The sequence below is a fragment of the Olea europaea genome, chromosome 18 (assembly GCF_002742605.1).
Source record: "Olea europaea var. sylvestris chromosome 18, O_europaea_v1, whole genome shotgun sequence".
Lineage (NCBI taxonomy): Eukaryota > Viridiplantae > Streptophyta > Magnoliopsida > Lamiales > Oleaceae > Olea > Olea europaea.
The window spans coordinates 13,035,820-13,061,009 of NC_036254.1; the positions used below are offsets into that span (position 1 = coordinate 13,035,820).

The 25,190-nt window shown below is 35.3% G+C and overlaps 2 protein-coding genes across 2 annotated transcripts; one reads left to right on the forward strand and one right to left on the reverse strand.

Annotated features, from left to right (window-relative positions):
- The first annotated feature begins 1,554 nt into the window (after window positions 1-1,554).
- On the forward strand, window positions 1,555-23,935 carry LOC111366762 (kinesin-like protein KIN-14B). Its single transcript, XM_022987459.1, has 23 exons — window positions 1,555-1,939; window positions 3,463-3,586; window positions 4,026-4,112; window positions 4,244-4,414; window positions 4,493-4,746; window positions 4,872-5,050; window positions 7,327-7,488; window positions 7,990-8,081; window positions 11,342-11,493; window positions 11,838-12,011; window positions 13,071-13,217; window positions 16,489-16,674; window positions 16,870-16,941; window positions 17,137-17,189; window positions 17,298-17,520; window positions 17,978-17,991; window positions 18,995-19,036; window positions 19,521-19,662; window positions 21,088-21,138; window positions 21,285-21,401; window positions 22,233-22,373; window positions 22,482-22,640; window positions 23,227-23,935. Exons 1-23 carry the CDS (start codon window positions 1,745-1,747, stop codon window positions 23,680-23,682), a joined length of 3,393 nt encoding a protein of 1,130 aa, XP_022843227.1. The 5' UTR covers window positions 1,555-1,744; the 3' UTR covers window positions 23,683-23,935.
- On the reverse strand, window positions 18,068-19,899 carry LOC111367514 (protein LOW PSII ACCUMULATION 2, chloroplastic-like). The gene is made up of 3 exons (XM_022988435.1): window positions 19,766-19,899; window positions 19,379-19,734; window positions 18,068-18,360 (listed from the first exon to the last, which is right to left on the reverse strand). The coding sequence occupies exons 1-3, from the start codon at window positions 19,846-19,848 to the stop codon at window positions 18,215-18,217; spliced, it is 585 nt and encodes a 194-aa protein (XP_022844203.1). The 5' UTR covers window positions 19,849-19,899; the 3' UTR covers window positions 18,068-18,214.
- Window positions 23,936-25,190: the final 1,255 nt, after the last annotated feature.

A 25,190-nucleotide genomic window follows, 5' to 3' on the forward strand; every position in this document is an offset into this window, starting at 1 on the left:
ATACACGTGTGGTGAAGCGTAACAATAGTCCCCAAAATCCATGTATAGTTTATTTACATCATGAGTGGATTTCATTAGTAGGTGGGATTCCGACATTCCATTAATTTGTTTTGTGAATAAATTGAAAATTTGTAACCTAACAAATAACTTATGTTTAATGTTTATGGATGCCACCATTTTGTAAAAGGAGTAATTCTTACTATACTATTAAAATAAGTAATCTTTTAATCTAACAAATAATAAGCTTAAATAATTCCTAACTTCTATGCAAAACTCAGTCAGCCCAATCCTCCTTGTGTCAAGCAATCAAATTATGCCCCGATCCCCATTTTTGGGGTAAAATGTTGAAAGTTAGGGCCAAGAAAAATTAATAAGTATCAATTGCCTTTCATATACGTTGCCACCAAAACGGTAAAAACCTGTCAAAAAGAAACCCCTAAGCATGCCCTTAGCGATGACCAACTTTATTTCCATTTGAGGACCTTCAAATTTAGATTCATTATCTTGACTGATCTTTCATTTACACACTCAAACTTAACCATAAATCACGATAAATCTGAAGATAAACGGGCCTAAGTTGGTTTAAATTTCATAAGAGTGATCTCAAAAATGATAAAATGAAATTTGAAGTAAGAACTTATATTATATTAAAAAAGATTGAAGGTTTGAGATACTTAATTTTATAAGGTCATAAATTTAAGCCTATTTTGACTTTTTTTTTTTTTAAATTAAAACAATTCATTCTAATTCACACATAAACATGATAAAATATTATTCACATAAATTCATAATTTTTCCTTACTTTATAAACATACATTTTCTAAAAAATTATTATTCGAAACATCATTTTCTCTCAATTTTTCATTATAACGACCTTCGAAAAGGGACTAAAAGTTATTATAAAATACTAGCTAATTGACGTGGATTTTAGATTATTAAATTAATTATATTGTTATTGAACTAGATATCTAGCCATTTGATGGTCATTATTTGAAAGCTATTTTTTATATACTCATTTTTAGCAATACATTTACACATTAAAATTTTCTCCATGTAAATTTAAATTTTTTAGCTATTTTTTAACTACACATTCTATTAAAAATTACCATTTAAAATATTATTATTTTAAATAATGACTATCAAACTAACATGGTCTAAAAAAGCCACAGCTAGCTTCCACATCAAACTCGATATTAGCAAAGAATGCACGCTATTCAACTCAGCACAATGAAAGCAAACGGATCTTTCCATTTGTACAGAGGAGGGCCCCTCCAGCATACTCATATGGATGGATCTCATGTGAGTAAAATATTAAAAAAAAATATTCACTACCTGTTCTCTTATTTGTGTTCTGGAGGGGTCTCCTTTGTACATAGCACAACCCAAAAGCAAATAGGCAATGCACTACTACTCTTACGTGCTCCATTTCGGGGCCCTAATTTTTTGTGAACCCAATTGTCCGAAGGTGTCCTCCTATAAAATCACTCATCCTAATATGATGACGTTAAATCTAAGGTATCAATTAAATTTAAAATGAAAATTTCATATTTAATATTGCCAAAAAGCAAAAAATTGAAAACCACGATTCACTCACCTCACCTTACCAAGGCGGAGGAGAGTACATTTATACTCATTTTCTCCGCATAATCTAATATTCTTCTGATTATTTATATTTTTGTAATTCTCAATTTGATTTCGGGAGGAGGGAAGTGTTGCGTGAATATCCATTTTGTTTTGTTCGAGAATGGGGGAGCAGAAGGGAAGATGGAATTGGGAGGTGACCGGATTCGAGCCCAGGAAATTGGTGGAGCATGATGATTATCAGAAGGCGTCCGTGGCGCCGGTGGTCCGCCGCTACTCGATGTCTGTGTCGTCGACTCCTGAGCTCACGAAGCAGGGCTTTAACTCTAAGGTCCAGAAATTGAAGGACAAAGTCAAGGTCCCATTTTTTGCTCTGCTCTTTGTTATTATTTTTTTCCTCTCTCTTTATATATTTTTGAAACAGTGAGATATAACTATTTTATTAAACTTCATCTTTATGTTTTGAAGACAATCCATATTAAATGATTAGCTTTTGTAGATTTATCATTAAATTTAAGGGTGTCATTTGAATTGCGCAAGGAAAATCTTTCTGGGCATATATGTTATGCAGATACACGAATTTAGGATAATGTGTTTATGGTTGTATGATTTGAAGTTGTTTGCTTGTGGGAGTTAATTTTGATGTAGAAATGTATATGATTGAAATTTCAATGAAATAAAAATCCCTGGTTTAATCTCTTTAATGGTGGTCATATTTGAAAGATGCTTTGAATTTTCTTGGTGGTACCTAAACTCTCTTCCTGTGGAATTGAATTTTGAAGTTATTGTTATGTTCATATCTACGGTGGGAGGTTTCTAAATTCCCACTAGTTGGGGTTTCTGGAGAATGCATGGAATCATGGGAATGCTGACATCCAGTACTAGGTGGATATTTGGAAATTCACACTTAGGTTTCTGGTGAATTGGAACTATAGTCATGGGAATGTTGACATCAAGTTTGGTGCTGAGAGTTGCCGGAAAACTTTGACACTCTTTACTAGTTTAACTTGTATGGATGAGTATTACAGCTGGCAGTTGCCAACTCTTAATGGTGAAGAAAGAATTCACTATAATATACATGTCTTCATCAAGTTCAAGAGCACAGTTTAGAGTTTTACTTGCACCTGGCGACAATGATTGGCGGATACTAGATTTAGGGCTAGTAAAGCATCAGATTTTGCACTAGTTTTTATGAGGCATTATTTGAGTTGAATTACTTTTAATACTATTATACTAGTCAGAAAAAGACAGGTCATCACCAAACTCTTACAAGAGGTTTGTGATAAAACAATTAATGAACCAGTCCTTGGGAGCATTCAAGAAAAAACAGTGTGCTGTCCCCTCACTGTAACTTAAATTCATTCTATCCCAATTTCAAATCTTCTAGCAAAGACACGTCTCTCGCTTCTTCCAGTAAACTACATAAAACATCAGCTGCTAACTTAAACAAAAGCAGCGACAAAGGGTCTCCTTGCTTGAACCATCCGAAGCCAAGTATTAACGTCTGTATATACATTGTATAATTATATGCCTAATCAATTATGCATCAAGCAAATATTCTGTTAATGGCTACATTTTTGGTTACGCAAGTACCATCAACAGCCAAGTAAATAATCTCTTAAAGGGTATTTATTATGTTCAGCATGATATAGAAACATGATAAGTTCTTCAAAGAACTTGGACGTTTAAATATATGCTAAAAATAAAAATGAGGAAGAGGAAAATTGCATTTGAACATATTCAATAAACATCATGCCGATTCACTTGTGATCAATATGGGATTTATTTTCCCTTTTCTGTAGTTTTATTAGAGCATGTATGGCTATTATCCATAAATATTATTTCCTCTTAAATTGAATTTTCTTTAATTTCTCCTGACAGATTGTCAGAGAAGATTACATGGACTTGAGGCAAGAAGCTATCGATCTTCAAGAATATTCCAATGCAAAACTTGATCGGGTGACACGATACCTCGGTGTACTTGCTGATAAGACCCGTAAGCTAGGTAAACAAATTAGTTTGGCTTTAGGATTTGGGTAGACATACAAGAATTTTTGGTTTATTATGTTGGACTGATTCTTTGTTAGTTTCTAGTTAAATTTTACGAAGATGATCTTATGGTTTTAATCATTTTCATGCCTCTTCTTACGTTGTTTCATTTTCCCATTTGTTCCCTCATGAATTTCTCTCTCACATTCAGTAACAGTACCTGTATCGAATATGATACTGAAGCGATCTTTTCTTGAACCATAGAAAACTTTTTTCTTCATGTCACACTCTACTTCTTGGCTTAGATCTCTACACTAACAGTTTTGACGTGGTTAATCATTAATAATTTGTGAGGTTTTAACTGTCCATACATCTTTAATGTTTTCCTGATGATTTATTTGCTGTAAATTTGTTTAAAAAAATGTTTTACCGGATACATATTCATCTACTTTCAGATCAGGCTGCTCTTGAAACAGAGTCTAGAATATCCCCTCTGATATTTGAGAAGAAAAAGTTATTTAATGACTTATTGACAGCCAAAGGTACTGAATGGTTCTCCAAGTTCTCTTTGCTTTTCTATTGTCCCTATATCTAAAACTCTCACAGAGATGCAAGCTGTCTCAAAGGGCTTCTCATTCTTATATTATGTGAAACCCATGTTTAAAAATGACAGGAAACATAAAGGTGTTTTGTCGTGCAAGACCGCTTTTTGAAGATGAAGGTCCATCTGTTGTTGAATTTCCTGATGACTGCACACTAAGTGTAAATACTGGTGATGATAGCCTCTCCAATCCGAAGAAGGATTTTGAGTTTGACAGGGTTTATGGACCTCATGTTGGACAAGGTGGAACTTCTATCCTTCATTCTGTGTTTCAGGAGGTCCTGGAACTGTACTAACTTTATGTGACTTCACCATGTGCAGCTGATCTCTTCAGTGATATTCAGCCTTTTGTTCAGTCAGCATTTGATGGATATAATGTCGCGATATTTGCATATGGACAAACCAACTCAGGAAAGACACACACTATGGTCTCTCTCTCTCTCTTCCCCCCCCCCCCCCCCCCCCCCCCCCCCCCCCCACCAACACAAAAAAACAAAAATTTATCGAACTCAGATTCTACTTCAACATGTCGATATAATTTCTCAGTTTCTGTCTTTGAGCTTTATAATGAGCAGGTGACTCACTTTCTATGTATAAAATGTTAAATGCCACGTTTCACCCTCCATCTGCCATGTGTTTTGTGTTTGTTTAAAGGAAATATATACAATTCTGATGTTGGACCTCATTAATGTGATTGTAGATACGCGATTTGCTTTTGGAATCTAGAAATGGGCTACCAAATATAAGCATTGGGTCAACAGACTATATTGTACAACTTGTGCAAGAAAAAGTTGAGAATCCTATGGATTTCTCCAGAAGTCTCAAAACTGCATTTCAGAATCGAGGAACTGATATATTGAAGTTTAAAGTCTCTCATCTGTATGATCTATGTCAATGTTTCTGCCATATAATCTTGAGGCTTATTCTGCTTATGCATTTGTTATTTAATCAGTTAACTTTATTCTTATGCAATCCACGTGGGGGCTTATTTTATTTTACTTTCTTGCTGGTTTTTTATATGGTTAAGTGAATACATGTCCACCTCTGCAAGACCTATGACCTCAAATCAACTATATATAAACTTAAGGCTGTTTATAAATTTAGGAGCAGTTGTAGTTGCAGCTACTATTGTGTAGAACAACTTTAGGAACCTCTCATAGGGCCTCATAAATGGTATTTGTGACCTAAGGTTGGCTGGTTAATTAGCAGCATGTTTGTCTAAGTCTTAAAAGGAAATAAAAGTTTGTTTTTGGAAATTAAATAGAGACTAACTCTTCGAAAAAGTAAATTTTTGAACTAAAAGGTGCTTGTACTTTCTTTTAGGGACAATCTTGGGAGAAAAGGTTACTTAAAACTAGTTTGAAGTAACTTTTAAGCTTAGCACATGTTTGGTTAAGCTTAAAGTTACTTTTGAATATTTATTACTTCATATTTTTAGGATTAGCCACACATGCTCTAAGCATTCCAAAGCCAGTTAAGCAAGTATATGTGGCTATCTTGTGTAGGGCCGTGCATGTTTAGAATCAAACATGACTCGAAATTTTCAAGTATTTAGTAAGTGGAACCGTTGGATCCAAATTTAATTATGAAACCGTTTGGGCTTGGTTTCATTCGGTTCTTGGGTTCCGTCCCATAATTAATTTTTTTAATATGACAAAGTTACATTAATTTAACTAATGACATGTTCAATCTTAACTCTTACAAAATAACGTAGTCTAATATTATGTACCTTTTGCGGCTCTATTTGTTTAGTTTTTCATAAATTTGATTGTTAAAATTGCGGGAAGAGGAAGATAACGCGTTCACAATAATTAAGAGAGGCATTGTTGAGTTTCAATTTGATTTCTCTAGAATGGTAGAAACGGCACTACGGTAGAATAATAGATTTGGGTAAAACTTAAGTCAATTTGATTAAGTTGACTTAGATTGAAATTTAGAAATAGAAAAATAATATTTTTGGGTTTTAGCTAAATTAACTAATTAGCAAATTTATTTAGAAAAACAATTTGGCTTATTTAAAATAAATTAATTAAAAACATTAGGGAGATTTGGTTCATATTCGGTTATCCTAGAATCGAACCAAACTTGTTGGTTCTCAATTCAGATATCCGTTTAGATATTTAATTTAAGAAGAACAGCTCGATTTGAGAGTTTTGTCCAGCCCTAATCTTGTGTGCTAATAACAACATCCAATAACATTAATTTTAATGGAATCACTCTTCTTATTTAATATGTAATTTGGACATAATTGCCAATATAATATGTTGAAAAATGGAATAATTTAGTGCTAGACCGCAGGAATCACAAATAGATTAGGAAAAAAAAGATGCGCTTCACACTTGCAAAGGTTAGGCAAATTTGCATATTCAACTTTATTATTTATAGTTAATAGTAGTGCAATTTGGAAGCTCTTAATTAATAGATTTTAAGACCAATCATTGATTAGTTGTAATTGAGACTTATCGATAAAAAAAAGATGCAACCATGTCTCTCCTAAAATATAAGAAAGCTTAAAAACTCAAATTTTGGAAAATCATTGAAAATTAAACCTCATAAACTCTGCCTAAACATCATTAAAAATATTGTTTACAACACTTTCCTATGTAAAACACCAAATTTGCATTTAATTTTATTTACACATTTTGCATCATCCTGGAGTGATGAAATTATATGTTGTAAAGCAGTATCCATTTGAGGTTGTGATAATATCTGCAATTCTAATCCATTTTGTTTGATTATGTGTAAAAACTTGATTTGAAGTTAAATGACGTGAAATTCTCAAGAGGAGTATATGCAACTTACTTATAGACAGTCCTCAAAGTGGTTCTTAAGGACAGAAAACTGGATAAATTGCTCTGTAGTGCCCGCAAATGTATTATAATTTGTACTTGTTTTATTACATCATTGTTAGTGGGTCTTTGTCGCTTTATTCCTGAGTAAATCATTGATAGTGGGTAGAACTACCCAAGAAATGGGAAATTGCTTTATATTTCACAAATAGGTTGAAGATTTATGGTTATGGTAATAGTTTTCGGACATGTTTCTTTATACTCATGTCTTGTTCTTCTGTGGTTTTTTAGAAGGCAGATTATTCTCAGTTCTTTTATTCTGCTGAGGTTTTATTAATCTATTTGCTTATTTATTTTTCTTTGCAGTATTGTGATGATACACATATACTATAACAACTTGATCACGGGTGAGAATTTATATAGCAAGCTTTCTCTTGTTGATTTGGCTGGAAGTGAAAGTTCAATTGTAGAAGAAGAAACGGGTGAGCGTGCAGCAGAGTTTCTGCATGTTTTGAAATCACTCTCAGCGTAAGTTGTGCATTTATTCTTGTAATCATCTTTAACAATAACATTCTCACATAAATAGTAGTCCAATTTCGCTTGTCTCATCTTATATTTTCCTCCTCTTTTACACTTCTGTGGATATTTGATTTTCCTTTTCTTTAATGTGGACATATTGAATTCTAAAAGAGCTTCGTCCTATGTTTAATCATAGCAGATTTTCATTCTTTTAAAGACTGATTATTTACCATAGTTGGATAACATATTAATAGTTTTAAGTCCCATATTGTTTGTGTGTATGATGGTGCTGCTGTTGTGTGTTGTTACCCAATTCTTTATCTGCTTCTATGCACATGATAGTATTTGTTTATGAAAACCAGTTAAACAGATACTCTCTCAACACTTTCATTTGACTAAGATGATAATGGAAGTATATTTTTGAGTAGATTATTTTGATCATCGAGACTGCTACATTTTTCAAATTTACCTCTGTCATCCATTATAAGCTATTGAGTATTGTACATGCAGATTGGGAGATGTTTTGGCATCCTTAACCTCTAAGAAGGATAACATTCCTTATGGGAATTCAGCGCTAACGCAAGTTCTTGCAGATTCACTAGGTATTGATGCCTGCATTATTTAAATTGACATCTGAATAATCGTTGCTATATTGGTATTTCAGGGACTTCATATTTTTTCCAATCTGCAATCGTATGTTCCTCAATTGGATATAATGCAATTCTTAGTTCTCTTGGTTATTTAACTTTTGTATACTTGAACAGAAGTCTGTGCTACCACTGCTTAAACTATGCCACTTACAATGCTCGCATTTTTATGTAGATACAGTTTTTTTTTTTTTTTTTTTTTTTGATAGGTAATCAAATAATTTATTAATTGTGGATAATACACAAGAAATGTATTATTAATTTATACAAGACAGAAACGATATGAAATTGGGCAATCCGTCTACACGAGTATTAGCCACGGCATTAAACCAAGTATACAGTGTCAAATAAAACAGTTCTTTAATTTGCTCCGTTGTCCGTGTATGATCGTTAAAACTGCTATTTCTTTCCCTCCACACACATCAGACGATGCATCCTCGGATAAGGTCCTAAACAATTTTGCTATCTTTATTACAAAAGCTCCTCCTCCATGTCTTCAATACATCCTCCATACGCTGCGAAAACAACCAATCCATGTGTTGAGAAGCCATGATATTGTTCTATAGGGAACGTGCACCGTCACAATGAAGGAATAAGTGGTCTATCGTCTCCCCATTTCTCCTACACACATAACACCATTTCGTAACATAAAAGCCCCTAAATCGGAGGTTATCCACCGTTAACACTTGTTCCCTCACAACTTTCCATAGTAAAAATGCTATCCGAGGGGGCAGTTTACATCGCCATACCTTCTTTCAGGGGAATGAACTCTCCTTAGGTTCCAATAAGGATCTAAAATAAGAGTTTACTGAGAAAATGCCATCGCGTGCTAACCTCTACCTGCTACAATGACTCTCTCCTACATTGACGTGCACCTCATACAAAGAGGCCATGAGTAACATATAATCATTCAATTCCCAGTCTTGTAGACCCTCCCAAAAGCAATAATCCAGTTGGGATTCCCATTATGCACATATAAGACTTCATCCACCATAGCATATGGCATCAAAGTAATACGATATAGGGAAGGATACTCTACTCTTAACAGCTGATCTCTATACTAGCAATCTTCCCAGAATCTGATAGTATCGCCATTTCCCTCCACATACGTCAATCTATGATGAAATTCTCTCCATCCTCGTCGAATATACCTCCACAAATTCACCCCATAGGAACCACGACCCTCGGCTGATCACCATGTCCCTCTAATGCCCCATATTTCGCCTTTATAATTTCTCTCCAAAAGCTCTCTTTCCACATCAAATTGCCACAACAATGTCTTATTAAACAATACAAGACTTCTCAATTCGAGGCCCTTGTTTTTATGGGTGAACACACTGTACTCCAGTTAACCAAATGAAGTTTCCTCTCCTCCTCTAAACCTCCTCATAAAAACTCCCATTAAATCTTCTTTAATTTTTTTGCCACTGAAACAGGAATAGGAAACAATGACAAGAACTAAGTGGGGAAATTCGATAGAGTGAACTTGATGAGGGTAAGACGACCTCCCTTTGAGAGGACATATGCTTCCAAGCCCCTAACCTCCTTTCCACATTATTGTTCCAAATGTGTATATTTTTAAATCGTGCTCCTTAGGGGAGCCCGGGATATGACATAGGCAGTTGCGCAATCCTACAACCCAATATGGCCTCCAATTCTTTCACATTATCAACCCCCATTGTGATAGCCTCAAATTTCTCCAAATTAATTTTTCAATCCAGATAAAACTTCAAAGCATGGTAGCAGATGACGCAAGTTTCTGAATTGCTCAACCTTTGCATCATAGAAGATCAATGTGTCGTTTACAAATGGCAAATAGGATACTTGCAATTGGTTAATCGTAAAGCCCCTCAACGGTCTTTCTCCGACAGCTTTCTCAAGCATTGTACTGAAAGCCTTCATAACAATAACAAATAACAGCGGGGACTATGGATCCCTTTGCCTCAAACCTTACTACTTTGAAAATAATCCTCAGGAGTGCTGTTTACCAAAACTGAATAGGAGACCGTAGACATACAGTTATTGGAACTACTCTTTCTTCCTGTACTCTCTCTCAAATTAAATGTCCTCTTGGGTGACATTAAATGTCTTTGTTATGTGATATCTGAAAATGCTGCTGATATAATATTCTACTAGGAGAATGCTTCTACTTGACACTTAGATTAGATAACTAACCACATCAATATTGTATACTACTTCCAGAAAGTATTAAAGAGAAATGACAAGATGCATTTGGGAAAATGAGACAGTTTCGTTTGCGCAGGGACTATTTGCAGGAAATTTTGAATGTGTTACGATTTACGAGTGTAAAATTGGATATCGAAGGACTGATCCTAACAATTTTTTTGTGATGTAACAGTATATACTAATCATCCAATCTTAATAATTTTTTTTTTATCTGACTTGACTGACACATGAAATTATTTGGTGCCTCAACTTATAAGTGCTATGCAAGAATTTGAGGTTCTCAGGAAAAATTCCCAGTTGAAGAGACTGACAAGAAAGAGTGGGATAATATATGAAGAAGCAAAAGAAATAGAATCAGAACACTTTCTTGATCTCAGATGCCAATGATGTGGAGCGGGGATAAATCAAATGGGAAAACAGGATTTATTATCTCATTAAGTAGGAAAATTTTGTATTACGATCTATTCTTATATTTTTATATGATATTTATTTTATCCTTAGAAAGGTTTTACTTAGATATTGGTTCTTCACCGCTTGATGATCTCTTGATGACAAAACTAATCAAACATCTGACTTTGATTTATCCATAAATAGTTTCATGTGTTATTTATTTGTTACTTTTGCTTGAAAGAAGGTAATTCAAGAAAAAATTGTTAGACGACTTAATTATCAAGCTTTTTTTTAATATGTTATGGGTTACTGTATTAATAGAAAGGTAGTAGCTGGTGTCTACGTGACTCATTGATCAGGATTTTGCTTTCTCTTGGTGCATACCATATTTGAACTTTTAACCATTTACATCCTGTATGCAGTGTTCAAGATAATGAATAAAGGAAATTTTTATGTTACTGATTAATGTAGAGGACGACGTACCAAAATACACGTTTTTCTTTTCTTCTTTCATCCGCAGTTGTGGCCAGCCTTTTGCCAATGTATCATTTGATACAAGCTTCTGTTCTCCACCTTTTCATTTTTGACTTTTCCGGTGGCTTTTTTGGTGAAGTCTTCATATCTACATTTTCGTGTAGGTGGAAGCTCGAAAACTTTGATGATTGTTAACGTCTGTCCAAATGCCTCAAACATGTCTGAGACATTGTCATCCCTCAATTTCTCTGCTAGAGCTCGAAATGCTGTGCTGAGCCTTGGGAATCGGGATACGATCAAGAAATGGAAAGATGTTGTAAGTTCTGCAGAACTCTTGTACCATTCAAATCAATAGATAAAATATTGCTTGTTTTTCTTAATCCTCAGCATGTAACAATTTATATATCCCCGCTGGAGAGATGGAGGGAGAAGAAAAGGTTCTTTGTTAATTATTTTAAAAGCACAAGCTTACTCATCTGACACGCTAATAGTTGGATGCTATTTTTTTTTTTTTTTTCAACAAATTAATCTAGGCATTTACAATTGTCATGACTTTTTACATTTTAGAATGCTTGCTGCCTATTTTTGACGCCATGTTCTGTGTTGCAATTAACATGGAGATAAATATGTGATGGAAGTTTCTCTTAATATCCTTTGCAGGCAAATGATGCACGAAAAGAGTTATATGAAAAGGAAAAAGAAATAAGTGATATGAAGCTAGAAGTTGTGGGTCTAAAACAAGCTTTAAAGCATGCAAATGACCAGTGCGTTTTACTCTTCAATGAAGTTCAGAAAGCATGGAAAGTTTCTTTTACGCTGCAGTCAGATTTAAAGGTTTGTGGAATCATTATTTTTTTAGTTGTTGTGTACTCTAAATACTTGTGGTCCTTAACATTGTTTTTTCTTCATTGAACTCCTAAAGCTTATTTAAACCGTTCTCTTGCACTGTGCTTAGTTGCCGTTTAGGGGAAGAAATACTAATACTAGGCTGGTATCTTGCAACAGTTGAAAGAGTTCCTTTATAGGTCTTAAAGTTCCCCCATGGCCGGAGTTTTTAGGTGTCCATCTAGACCCAATGTGGGGGTGTGGAGTACCCTTATCATGTTTATTGACATGAAAATGCAGTATCGACGGGAGGTGGACGAGGACATCACCTCTAGAGATCCAATTGAAGAGAAGAAAATGAGATTAATGAAACCTATAGACGTGGAAGTACTGCTTCTATTATGTAAAGCATCAGTAAAACAATTAAAGCAGGGTAACCAACAAAAAAATGCCTCTAATATAAGGAACCTGCCTTGCTTCAAGATATATCATACTTCTGAGCTGCGGTCTTAGGTCCTGTAAATGAAACTCCTTTAATGCCTTGTAGTACAATCCACCTTAGTGTTGGCTACATGATTCCCGTCTCCTTAGATGTGGTATATATGAGTCAAGATCAATAATTGGCTAAGACCTATTTGGTCTAAAATTCCTTGAACATGCCACTGTCCTCTAATTTCATCGGAAGCACTGAAAAGAGTATTCTAGAGTATATTTTTCTCAAAATCTCATTAAAATGGAGCCCAAATAAGGGCTCATAATCATCCCAAGCATGGATCCAAGACACATAATGGATAATGCTTCTTCTGAATGCAGTTTCAGAGACAAGGTAATGAAAAGTCTATGCTGGCCATTTGTTTAGTTCTTCAGCCTCTGTAAAATATACTGTCTTCTGACAAGAACACTAGTGAATTATTCTCCTTTGATCTTTTTAATTTTTTGAATTGTTGAAAACTCTATATTTATTGTGCCCTGATGATGTTTAAATGTTTTTTTAGTACAACACCATGGCGACTGATTTCCTTCAAAATCCTTTTTTCTAACAATATGACCTTGTGTTATGTGGAGCAGTCAGAGAATATTATGCTTGCTGATAAGCATAAAATAGAGAAGGATCAGAATGCACAGCTTAGGAATCAAGTTACTCAACTGTTGCAAGTAGAGCAGGACCAGAAATTGTTGATACAAAAACGGGATTCAAAAATTCAGATTTTACAGGTTGGCACAGAAATTGTGTTCTGATCTCCTCTTGTCGGTTTACTGTAGATTTGGATTTGACTTGTGAACTTTTCTTGACGATATTTTCTCCCTTAAGTGAATATATTGACTTGTTTTCTTTTGGATTGTTTAATTTTTCATTCTTTTTATCACTCACTGGTTTCTTTTATTGATAAGTGATGTCTCCAGTAGTTCTAGAATATAGTTAGAAAGTCAAACACAATGTGGTTAAATTATTGTGCTCGCGACATTTTTATCTGTTAAATCCTGGTGCAATCACATGCGAACATAAGATGTGATGTTGCCTTATCAGAACATTTGAGTTCATACTTTCCTCTGCTCTGGCAATGAAAAGAATTAGAATAAATCGCTTCAAACGTCCCCAACCTTTCACTTCTTCAGCAACTTCATCCCGAACCTTTTTTTTGGGCCAAATGGGTTCCCAACCTTTGATAAATAAAGTAGCTTCATCCAACTGAATGATTTCAATCCATTTTTTTGTTAGTCGACAGATTTGACCCGAATATTAAAGAACTTAAAAGGGCAAGTGATCATTCTATTATTCTAAATTAAAATAATTTAAAAATGAACAATTTGGAAAAACTAAAAAAATGGGAATTCAATCAATAAATAATAGCATGTTTGGGAATTGAACGGTCTAAACTATAAATAGATAGAAATGAATGGTGAATAAGTGAGTAGTATTTGTCAGTATCTCGAAATGCCAGGATAAAAAGTGATTTGAGTGTTTATAAACATAGCCAAATGTAGGCTACATAAATAAACAAAAAATTCACTATCATCTTACCTACACCACTCCCTACCCATCTTGATGCGAACCCACATAGCAATTGAAGTTACGAAACCCACAAGAGATTGAATCACAACCAAGAAAGCTAATAAATTAAAGTTTTGAGTATGATTCAAGAATATTGAACAAGTAACCAACAATAGTCGACAATATGTTGATCCATTGATTACAAGACTCATGAATCTCACTCGAATTGTTTGAAAGCTTGACTCGATAAATTATTGAACCAAAGAACCAGGATAATTGCAAACAATATTTTGACCCTGTGATCACAAAACTTACGAACGTTACTTGAATTGGTTAACGCCACAAAGAGTATGAATCTTTGATAAGTTCCGATAATTTGAACACCACAAATATTGAAAATATTTGATTAGTTCTTTTCAATAAAAAACAAGATAGAAAGTGAAAAATTTCGCACTATGATTAATTCTAAAAATTAGTGTCTTTATTGTACAATGAATAAGCCTTTTATAGGCATAAAATAAACTCCTAATCAATACAAAACTCTAAAGGCAAATCCAAATAAACTAGAAAACTACAAAATTAATCTGAATAAAACTAAAATACTATTATAACTCTAATTCTAAAGACAAATCCGAATTAACTAGAAAACGACAAAACAAATTTGAATAAAACTAAAATACTACAAATAACGAGAAGGCCGTTAAACTAATTCAAAACAAAAATATGCAAAAATAGATCACTAAACAACCGAATTTGACCCTCAAAGTTTGACAAAGTCATCCAACAAACTTGTGTAGAATCGAAAGATGTTTTCGGATTGTATTCATAGACGAAAATCCAACAATCGAGCTGAAAGATATATGCATTTTTGTACATCCTGAGCGTTTTCACACACACTTCATATTCCTTCTATTTTCTAATTGGTTTAGGATCTTCTATTCTAATTTATCTATATAACCCCGGAACATGCAGTGGTGCCCTCCAAGATTCTCATCACATCCCACCCCCACTGCCAACCCTTCACCTATTTAATTTCGATTAGCAAAATCCTTTGTTGGTAGACATTAACTATATAATTGAGGTTGCTTTTGGTTCCCATTAAACTTCTCAAGAAAAAAGAAAAAACACCACCGCAACCACTGCTGGTTGCAGAAACGTAGCTTTTTGGGCTCCTCTCCAATCTTCTCCAGCAGGTCAACCACTCCAGAAGTTAATGAATTACGGCTGTGTAATGATTTTGCCGATATGTATATTCTCTTTTGATTGATTTTATGCGAACAAATTTGATTTTTCTCGATCTTATGATATGGGATATCATAATAGGGAAAATTCTTATTTATGATATTTCTCTTTTGACGTATGGTATGTTGAATCTAAATTGAGATACATTTTATAGATAATGTTGCTTTTACTCAATTTGTTGGATGTAAGAATGTATTTTTGCGAATTACACTTGTTTTTAAACTGTGATGTTTGGGTAAACAGATATACATCATAAAGTAAGGTATTTATTTCCATTTTCTGATGGCAGCATGGGAGGAATTTCTCCCTCCATGGTTTGCTGCCAAAAATGGCAGAGTTTGATGACAGAACGGGCCTCTTGGTTTGCTGCCAAAATAAGAGGGTAGTGGTGATGGTGTGGCATGGTGGAGGTGGGTTTACAGGAGGATGGGGGGAGTTGTTGGGTGTATTGAAAGAAGATGACCTTTTTTTTTTAAATTTTAAATTTTTGTATTATAATCTTTCTATTTTTCTTTGCTTTTTTTTTAGTATTTTAGAAAGGACTAATTTTCCCTTTTAAATATTTTGGTCAAATCTGTGAACTAACTGAAAAATGGATGAAAACCATCCGTTTGGATGAATCCCACTAATTATCAAAGGTTAGGGACTCGGTTGTCCAAAAAAAACGAAAAAATAAAATAAGATGCTGGGGACTTTTGCTGCTATTTACCCAAAAAATTGTAACATGCTCCACTAATGGGAAGATTGTTGTCACTACCCTTTCGGCAGGTTGTGGACAACTACATATGCCTGCTGAGGGAACAATGCCTTCTGTAGGTTGAGAGGATAGTTTTAGTATCAGATGATAATGAGCTCTATCAACATGGGCCATGTTTCCTTTCAGTGATATTAGTCTTTCAGTACATGCTTAATGAATTTCTCTATGCTTACCAGTAAAATAATCGATATAGGATACCATTAGGATACTTCAGTTATATCATCAGACGACAGACTTGTACAATTGTTTTAATTTTGTGGCTTAAGGGTTGATAGAACAACATGCTTGGGGTTTATTGAAAGGTAATACATAGGGATTTATTATAAGGAATTAATCATTTGATCTAGCCTTCTTTATCTCCCAAGGGTTATTGATTTTTATATTTTAAATTCAGATAACATTATTGTTTATATTATGAAAACTAAATTCCGATGAAGAGATAACTTTACCAAGGAATTGATGAACTTCACTGATATCAATGCCTCTTTGTGTAGGAAAAACTGAAGGGCATTGAATCACAACTAAATGAAGCTCTTCTTTCAAGGGAGACAAAGTTAACAAATGGCTCAGAATCGAGAACATTGGAGCAAACCACCAAAACAACAGTGGATGACATGGATTCTGCTGCAGTTACCAAGAGACTTGAGGAGGAACTCAAGAAACGGGACACCCTTATTGAGGTACTTTAGTGTACCAATCTTATATGAGGGATGCTTCAATATTGTTGGTTACTTTGCTTTAAAATATATATACTTGGTGCCTTTCTTTTCAAAATTTGCTTTAATTTAAAGAGAACTTAGACATCCAACCATCTTTGTTGGCAATGAATTGTCCTTACACTGCTAAAAGATATTTATGTTTATTTTCTTTGGCAGAGATTGCATGAAGAAAATGAGAAATTATTTGACAGATTGACAGAAAAAGCTTCATTAGCTGGAACACCTCAGGTTCGTTATTGATCTTCTTTAATATCTGTTGCAGGTTATGACAGTTGTTAACTTGGGTCGTGTTGTTGTTTCTCTGTTGCAAATGTTTGTATCTGTATGCTACCTTAATATACATGTTAGTTTAGTTTTTGTGGTTTGACTTTCAAATTTAGATTTGGCACGTGTACATCTCACTTGCGTGACCTTTACTCTTAGGTGTCAAGTCCATCTCCCAAAGGACAAGCTATTCAGTCTCGCGAAGTGGGCAGGTTCATTTCTGTTACTGTTTTACAATAACTAATTCTTATCATGTTTTCCCATATTTTACTTCATTTATGGTTCTTAATAGAAGGGTTCTCTTCGATTTTTCTTGACAGGACTGATAGTACTAACGTTAAAGGACCTTCTGGTGATGTTGCCACTTTACCCTTCGCCTCAGATAAGACAGAGGACACAGTTGCTTTGGTTAAATCTGGTCCTGAGAGGGGGAAAACTACCCCAGCTGGTGAATATCTTACTTCTGCCCTTAATGATTTTGATCCAGAACAATACGACAGTCTTGCTGCCATTTCAGATGGGGCTAACAAGCTTCTGATGCTGGTATGAATGTTCATTCATTATGTCATGCATTTAGATATAGAACTATTTTAGTCATTTGGATCTGGTTTGTTTCTTAGAAGCTATTGTGACGCCCTGTTATGAATAGTGATCGACAATTCAATTTTTATTAGGTTGTGTTATCCCTTGGATGGTGGTTGTATTTTATGTACATAGCTTGTTCTTATCACAACATGTAAGTATTTTTAATCCAGACCTTTCGCAATATATGCCATAATTAATATGTAGAACTGCTGGAAATATGCAAAAATTTAACTAAAATAAATGCTGCTTCTCTCCATTTAGACCAATGGACAAAAATGTTGCTGATTAAGCATAAGTTGGGTGAATTTGAGTTTCATTAAATCGGGTAGCTTACAATTAGAAGAACCTATTAAGGTAGACTAGAAGAGATATATCATGATTCTGTGTGGTCTTTGTAGAAATAACTGTGTCCTAGGTAGCTTTAGACAGGTGTGATTGCCTGTATTTATATTTTTGGTTGTCATTTCCCAGATTTAGTAATAAGTTTTTTTTTTTTTTTTTTTTTTGTGTTTCAGCATTTTTCTGAATAACAGTTTTAGAATTTCGATAATACATATTTGTTTGGTCACAGGGACAAAAAGCATCGGACGGAACAAATAAGACCTTGCTAATTATGCTAGAACCCCTCTAACTCATATTTGATATTGTAAGATCAGTTTTCCCGGTTAAATTGCTCATTTTGCAAGTACTTCAAAACTCCATAGGCAACTGTACCAGCCACAAACAAGAACACTGTTGGAGTAAACGAAGGGTAAAGATACTTCACAAAGAACTTATCCCATTCTTCTGGTAAAAAGCCTGCAAGTAGTAGATGGATATATCATAATCTGCAATTTCACAGCACTTAAACGAGGTGCATCATACATAAGCAATGCAAAATGACTTATATTTCTTTCCTTGTATTACAAGAAGATATACATCTCAGAAAAAAGGAACCGTAATACAATTTTTAAGCACTAAAAATTGACTTCTAGACTCAAGTTATAACGTGCTAACTTTCAAGTTGCAAGTACTTCTAACATTAAGAATCACACAAATTACATTTACAGAGAGATGGATCGGCTAGCCTGGCATTGTTTTTCCATTGGAATTCTAGATAGTATACGGACAAATGATACTGTTGCTTTGGAAAGTCATTATTTATAATATTGTATCAATATAACGGTCAGCAGCAGATAATACAATAATTATAATTATTCACGGAATTTCCGAGCATATTGTGAGCTACAGCCTATCGGCCCTATCCTGCTTCAATTCTCATAGAATTTTTCAGTTGAGACTGAGGTATTGAACCCGAAATTGGCCAAATTCCATTACATATTGATACTAGTGAGTTTTTCATATTGCTAATGTCAGAAACAAAAATTAATACTTGGTACTAAATGTATGCAACATAATGCCTGCCTTAAAAGTAGTTATAGAATGTAATCAGCGTGGCAGAGTTTCTTAATGCTTCCTCTGACGCTGCTCACAAGTAAATATGGAACCAACTCGCTTAAAATTTTAGAGAAGTGACATATTTATTTATTGAAATTTAAAGCCCCTGTAGACCAGATTCTTTCTTCTTCTTCTTCTTTTTTTTTTTTTACACCAGAGCCTTACACCTGACCTGGACAGCTGCACGAGTTTTATAAGTCAATGGACCTTTGGAGTCTCCAATACTATGTTAAACAATCCCGTCTAAAAGCTTAAGCCTTTAAATTTTGTCTTTGATAAACAAGCAAAGAAGAAACACTAACAACTATCAACAACAAATAACTGCAATGAATTTCAAAATGCATAAAAGGAAGGGGCAAATGACTAGAATCAAACCCACCTGAGGCAGCTAGAACAATACCCTCGACAAGAATAATTGCGCCGAGTCCTAACCAAGCAAGAAGAAAAGCACTCTCACTCTTCCTCAGCTCTTCGCTCCTCGCTTCCTCTTGTGGAGTTGCAACAAACTTGGGTTTTTCCAGCGGTTCTCTACGAATTATGGAGGCCCTTTCTCTTTTTCCCTTCTGCTGTTTCCTCTTGGACGAGGATACTGTGGAAGCTGCAGAAGCAGAGCCAAATCCTGAACCAGACGATAAATTGTTGGCTTTCTTGGGATTGGGAGGGGTTTGTTCCGTAGGTTGGTTTGAGGAGGAATCTTGTTCGGATTTGATAGAAAAATTAGCGGTTTTGGGATGGGAATTGGGAAAAATTAGCGGTTTTGGGATAGGAATTGGATGATTTGTGGAGGAGGAGATGGGATTTTTTGCTGGTAACTGAAGATGACGAGGGGTTAAGTATCATTAGCGCCATTCCCAGTTCTCTGTTGGATTATTTTTTTACGCGCTACAATGGGAAAATAATATATTGAGAAGACTAATCTTATTATTTAAGAAAAGAAAAAAAAAAGTTGAGCTCCAATCTTGAGTAGCGATGGCAATTTGCCCCATCCCGTCGAGACCTGCCCTAATGGGTTGATGGGGCGGGGCGGGAGGTGCTGCCCCATCTCGGGTCACGTGGCGCACCCTCTCCGTGAAAAAAAAAAATGTATTAAATAAATAGCTGAACCAGATCAGTTGCCCACTTCCTCAATCCCCACACTTGCCCTAATTTTTCTTTTCCAATTTCCTCGTTCGACTTGACCCATTCACAAAGCGGCAAAGCCCCCTTCGCCCTTCCAGCAATCCAGTAGCTAGATTGAGACCATTTAACACATCTCTCCGGTTAGCTCTCTTGTTCACATTTTGGATTCTTTTACGGTATTGTTATGTTAAATGTTTTTGTTAATTTACCTTGGATTTGTTGGTGTTTGGGTTTTAGAGGCTGGTTTTGAGAAATTTTAGTTAAAAAAAGGTCTTTTGACCTCTTTCTTACTTGATCTCGTATTTCTGGGTTTGTCTTCTTGAAATTGTCTTGGTAGGTAGGGCTTTGAGTGGTTCTATCAAAGATGTCTTTTTGGGGTTGTTCTAGATTGTTGGTTCTTGGTCACTGAATTTTTTTTTTTTTTTTTTTTTTTTTTTTTTTTTTTTTTTTTTTGAGAAGTGTGGTTTTTACAATTTTTACCAAAAACCTTCCTTTTTGTTGTGATGGGAACAATTAAGTTGGGCTCAAGTTCCTCGTAGTTCTTAGTGATGGCAACGGGGCGGGTTCGGGACGCGGCACCCCCACCCTGCCCGTTTGGCCAAAACTTCGCCCTGCCCCGCTTTAGACGGGGCGGGACGGGGCACGGCGGGGACGGGGCAACTTTTTGTCCCGTTTGTTGTCTCGTTTAATTTTTTTATTTTTACATTTTGAAAGTTTCGAATTATGTTATTATTAGAGAATAAAATACAAATTTAAAATGAGTTTTTAACATATGAATTATCTATAAATAAAATTATTTTTAATTTTTTTTTTTTTTACTTTTTCTTCACGGGGCGGGTTTTTTTTGCTCTGTTCGGGACGGGACGGGGCGGGGCAGGCAGGGCAAATTGCCATCACTAACTTTCATCCTCATTTTGCTTGTGATGATTCGTGGTTTTATACTGTTCTATACTCTGCTTATCTGTTCAGTATCAATTTTCATGCTCAGTTTCTTTCAATACTGAACAAGGTGTATTCTCAGTTTGTATCCTATGATGTCTATGATTGTCTAGAGATTTAAAATTTTCATTTGCTTCTTATTTTTCCTTCGAAAACTGAAGGCAATGTTTAGTTAAGCTTCTGGAAACTAGTTTCTGTCATTATACTTCTATGATATTACTAAATAATATGCTTGTCTTTATCAGGATATTTCAGGTACTTTGGCAACCGAAGTGGCAGAAGACTCTGCACAAGTAGCTAAGCTACGTGGAGCTCTGGAGTCTGTGGATCACAAGAGAAGGAAGGTCAGAGTTACAGTCTTACAGCTTTCTTTGCTTTTGCTTGTCCACCCTCCTTTTCTCTGTCTTGTGTCTGTCCATGTAAAAAAAACAAAACTAATCATTGACTATTTATTTTTTTGTTGTTTTTGGATCCCAAATTTCTACTTTACATTTTTTTAATCACCGTGCTTCCCAAGTAAAAGAAACTGATTTAGAGTATCAAAAATAATAACTGTCCTTTGTAAATTTTCCCTTGATAAATAGTTAAACTGTTGGCTATTTTTATTAATTATTCTATAATTATAAGTATCTAAATATAAATATTTATAATCTCTTCCTCACTGTCTTTGTATATAGTTTTATATTTTTGATAGAAATACATTACTGTTTTTGAATCTTTTACAGCAAAATGTCGATAATTAGTTGCTTTTACTGTTATAGAGCAACAGAATCGAATAATAGTTCTTTTGAGGAGGACTGTGATCTTGTATGTTTCAAAGAAGAAAAAGGCTAAAAAGGAATAATTGACTGCCTATGAAAGTTCCGTTAGTTGAAACAGCCATTTTGTATGTGAGTCCCCGGTGAATAAAATATTATGTTAGGGAATAAAATCATAGCTCCATCCTATGAATGTACTAATGAAGTCGGACTATCTATATGGAAGGGGATTTATGGCTGCTTTAGGATCAAGAGTCAAATAATGATCTAGCAATTGCCAGGTGTAATGACTGGATCAAACTATAATATGTTGCTAATGTTCAGTTTGTAGGCTGAGAGATGGTTGCAAAATGTGAATCATATGATCATGATTAAATTACTTATTTGGCACACTGGCACTTTCGTTTCAATCATCAGATTTTGCAACAAATGAGAAGTGATGCTGCAATGTTGAACTTAGAAGATGGTGCTTCACCCATTCGGAATCCTTCTACTGCTGCTGAGGATGCAAGACTGGCATCATTAATTTCCTTGGATTCCATACTGAAGCAAGTCAAGGTTTTCACCTTTCTCTATGACTCTATCCACGTAGTTGCTGAAAAGCAGGTTTTATGTGGACCAGGTAAGAAGTAAATGAAATGTCCTTTAATTTTAATACTTCAACAGGATATAATGAAGCAATGCTCAGCGAAGGTTCTCGGTAAGAGTAAGAAGAAATCAATGCTTGCCTCTCTTGATGAACTTGCCGAACGGATGCCATCCTTGCTTGAAGTTGATCATCCTTGTGCACAGAGGCATATAGCTGAAGCTAGACATGCCCTAGAGGTAATTCAAACTACAAGAATTAATATTGTCACTTGTCCGATTCTACTGGCATTTGGTTAGATTGGTAGATCCATTTAATATTGTGAAAGGAATTGATATCCAGTAGTTATCCTATTGGTAAGGAGTGCTGATGTTTGTGATCTTTGAAGATGAGAATTGGAGAAATAATATTCTTTACTTTAAACTTACTCCTTGGGGTTTTTATATAACTTGGGTTTGTCTCAGGATTGAGTCAGTAATAGATGTTCCAACCTTTAGTGCAATCACATTCTATGCTGAGTGGCTCATTGAAAAACCATCATATCTGATGTTTTAACCTTTTACCAAAATGCTATGAAATTCAATAAATTAATGCAGTGAGGAAATTTTTGGGCTTTAAGCACCCCATTTTTATACGAAATATGTTTGCTCATCTTTGTGCCATCCCCAAGTTACTCCGTTTAGGAAATTGAAGGGACATTATTTTCTGTGTGTTCAATAGAAGATCTGTCAATACGGTTATGCTGGACTTAATGCCTAGAATGTTGGCTAAACTTTTGATATATTCTCACTGCTACACATATCTGATATTCTTCTTGTGATGCAGTCAATTTCTGAAGAGGATGACCAGCTTCATGACACTGCACATGCTCACAAACTTTCTGGGGACACGGCATATGGTGCTGAAACCGATGTGGCACAGTGGAATGTTTTACAGTTCAACACCGGTTCAACAACTCCATTCATCATCAAATGTGGAGCCAACTCAAATTCCGAATTGGTCATTAAAGCTGATGCACGGGTTCAGGAACCTAAAGGTGGGGAAATTGTTATGGTCGTTCCAAGACCAACCGTTCTGGAAAATAAAAGCCTGGAGGAGATGAAAGAGGTATTCTCGCAACTCCCTGAGGCTCTTAGTTTACTTGCTCTTGCAAGGACTGAAGATGGAACACGAGCTCGGTACTCTAGATTGTATAGGACTCTTGCCATGAAGGTTCCTGCTCTAAGGGACCTCGTTGGTGAACTTGAGAAGGGGGGAGTACTGAAGGATGTGAAATCATAAGAGCCAATTTGTTGGGAGGGGAAATTTGTACATCTCATTTCCAATGATCTCTCACATAATATGCATTTTCTAGCTTGTCTTATAAATTCCGGCTTGTATGTTTTTTTGTATTCTGTCATGTAAGCAGATCTTTTGAGCCATCGTGCTTGGTTACAATGCATTGGTACTGATCAGTGACTGTTCACAGTATCACCAATTTAGCGGTGTATCTGTACATGCTATTTATAAAGTGTGTTCAAACATGATATCATTCTCTCTGCTCCCGAACCTCTCTTTTTTCTTGTTGCCTATAGTGTTTAAGCTTGATGAAATCAGCTGCCATTTGTCGATCAAATTTTCGAAACTGAACACTAGTGTATGGGATTGGTTCATTTTCTGTTTCTATGGCGTTCACTGGAAAAAAACTGGTGAAGTGTGGTCAGTTTGTACAAATTATTTGACAAATGATACGAAATTAATGTGTCTGTGTGCCAACAAGACCTTCTCGTGTTAGTATTATCGAGGGAGAAAAATTACAATAGGATGACAATGTCCTTGGGGAGTCTGGACACTGGAATAGCAGAAGGGGGTTATATATTCAGATGTACTATTAAACTTTTTGAGGCTAAACGAATGCAAGTTGTAACACGAAGACAATTTAATCGGGAGATCATGGATAATTGTTGAATAAGACACCTGGAAAAGCGAATGGCAGGTGGTGGGAATTTGAGGAAGTCTGGCTGATTGGATGTGTTCAGAAATAAGAACGACATGAAATGAGAGGTCGAGGGTCAAGGAAAAGAGTCGAGTCGATTAGGCTTGCTCTTGGCTTATATTCACATAGGCCACTCATAAGAATTAAGATGTTTAACTCTCTAAAACTGGTGTAATTGAGAGAATCAGAATATTAGTGTGATTTTTGTGAGTTCAAAATGTGGATAGTGGTGATTTACAAAGGAACAATGGGGTCGAAAGTATATAGAGTAAGTTGGTTTCACACCATTTCAAGGTAATTGTTAATATGGCATTTAAACAACCGTGTACGTAATTTTTTTAGTTGATGTGGTGACTTTTGATGGTGATGATGGTATTGAGGTCAAGATGTTCGGCAGTTCAATTGGGGGAACTCTTGGACCCTGACCAGTTTGGGGCACAACGTGTGATTTATTTTGTCTGTGTGAAAAGGGGTTGGATCGTAGATCCCAGGATAGTCGTTGTAAGGTGGACACCTGGGTATAAAAAAAAAAAAAAAAATGTAGCCTCCCATTAGCTCAATGGTATCAATATGATGGTGGATGCAATGAGAAAAAATGGAATTCTTGCAAAGTCTACTTACAATGTTGTAATTTTCCTTTCGACCGTGCTAGATGTACATTAGCGTGTTCATCGGGGTGTCCATAATGGACACCTGGCGCCTCGACATTGGTCGAGATGCCTGCTATGTTGGTGCCCATCGGCACCTCGACCAACAGCGGGTGCTGAGTGTCCATTATGGACATTCGGATGTACATGCTAATGTACATTTAGCA

Excerpts from the sequence above, each read along its gene's own strand:
- LOC111366762 (XM_022987459.1), top strand. The coding sequence starts at position 1,745 with ATGGGGGAGCAGAAGGGAAGATGGAATTGGGAGGTGACCGGATTCGAG. Across the intron at positions 16,675-16,869 it reads AACGGGACACCCTTATTGAG|AGATTGCATGAAGAAAATGA; the intron begins GTACTTTAGTGT and ends TTTCTTTGGCAG. Across the intron at positions 22,641-23,226 it reads AAGCTAGACATGCCCTAGAG|TCAATTTCTGAAGAGGATGA; the intron begins GTAATTCAAACT and ends CTTGTGATGCAG.
- LOC111367514 (XM_022988435.1), bottom strand. The coding sequence starts at position 19,848 with ATGGCGCTAATGATACTTAACCCCTCGTCATCTTCAGTTACCAGCAAA. Across the intron at positions 19,735-19,765 it reads CTCCACAAATCATCCAATTC|CCATCCCAAAACCGCTAATT; the intron begins CTATCCCAAAAC and ends TTTTCCCAATTC. Across the intron at positions 18,361-19,378 it reads TATTGTTCTAGCTGCCTCAG|GCTTTTTACCAGAAGAATGG; the intron begins GTGGGTTTGATT and ends TACTACTTGCAG.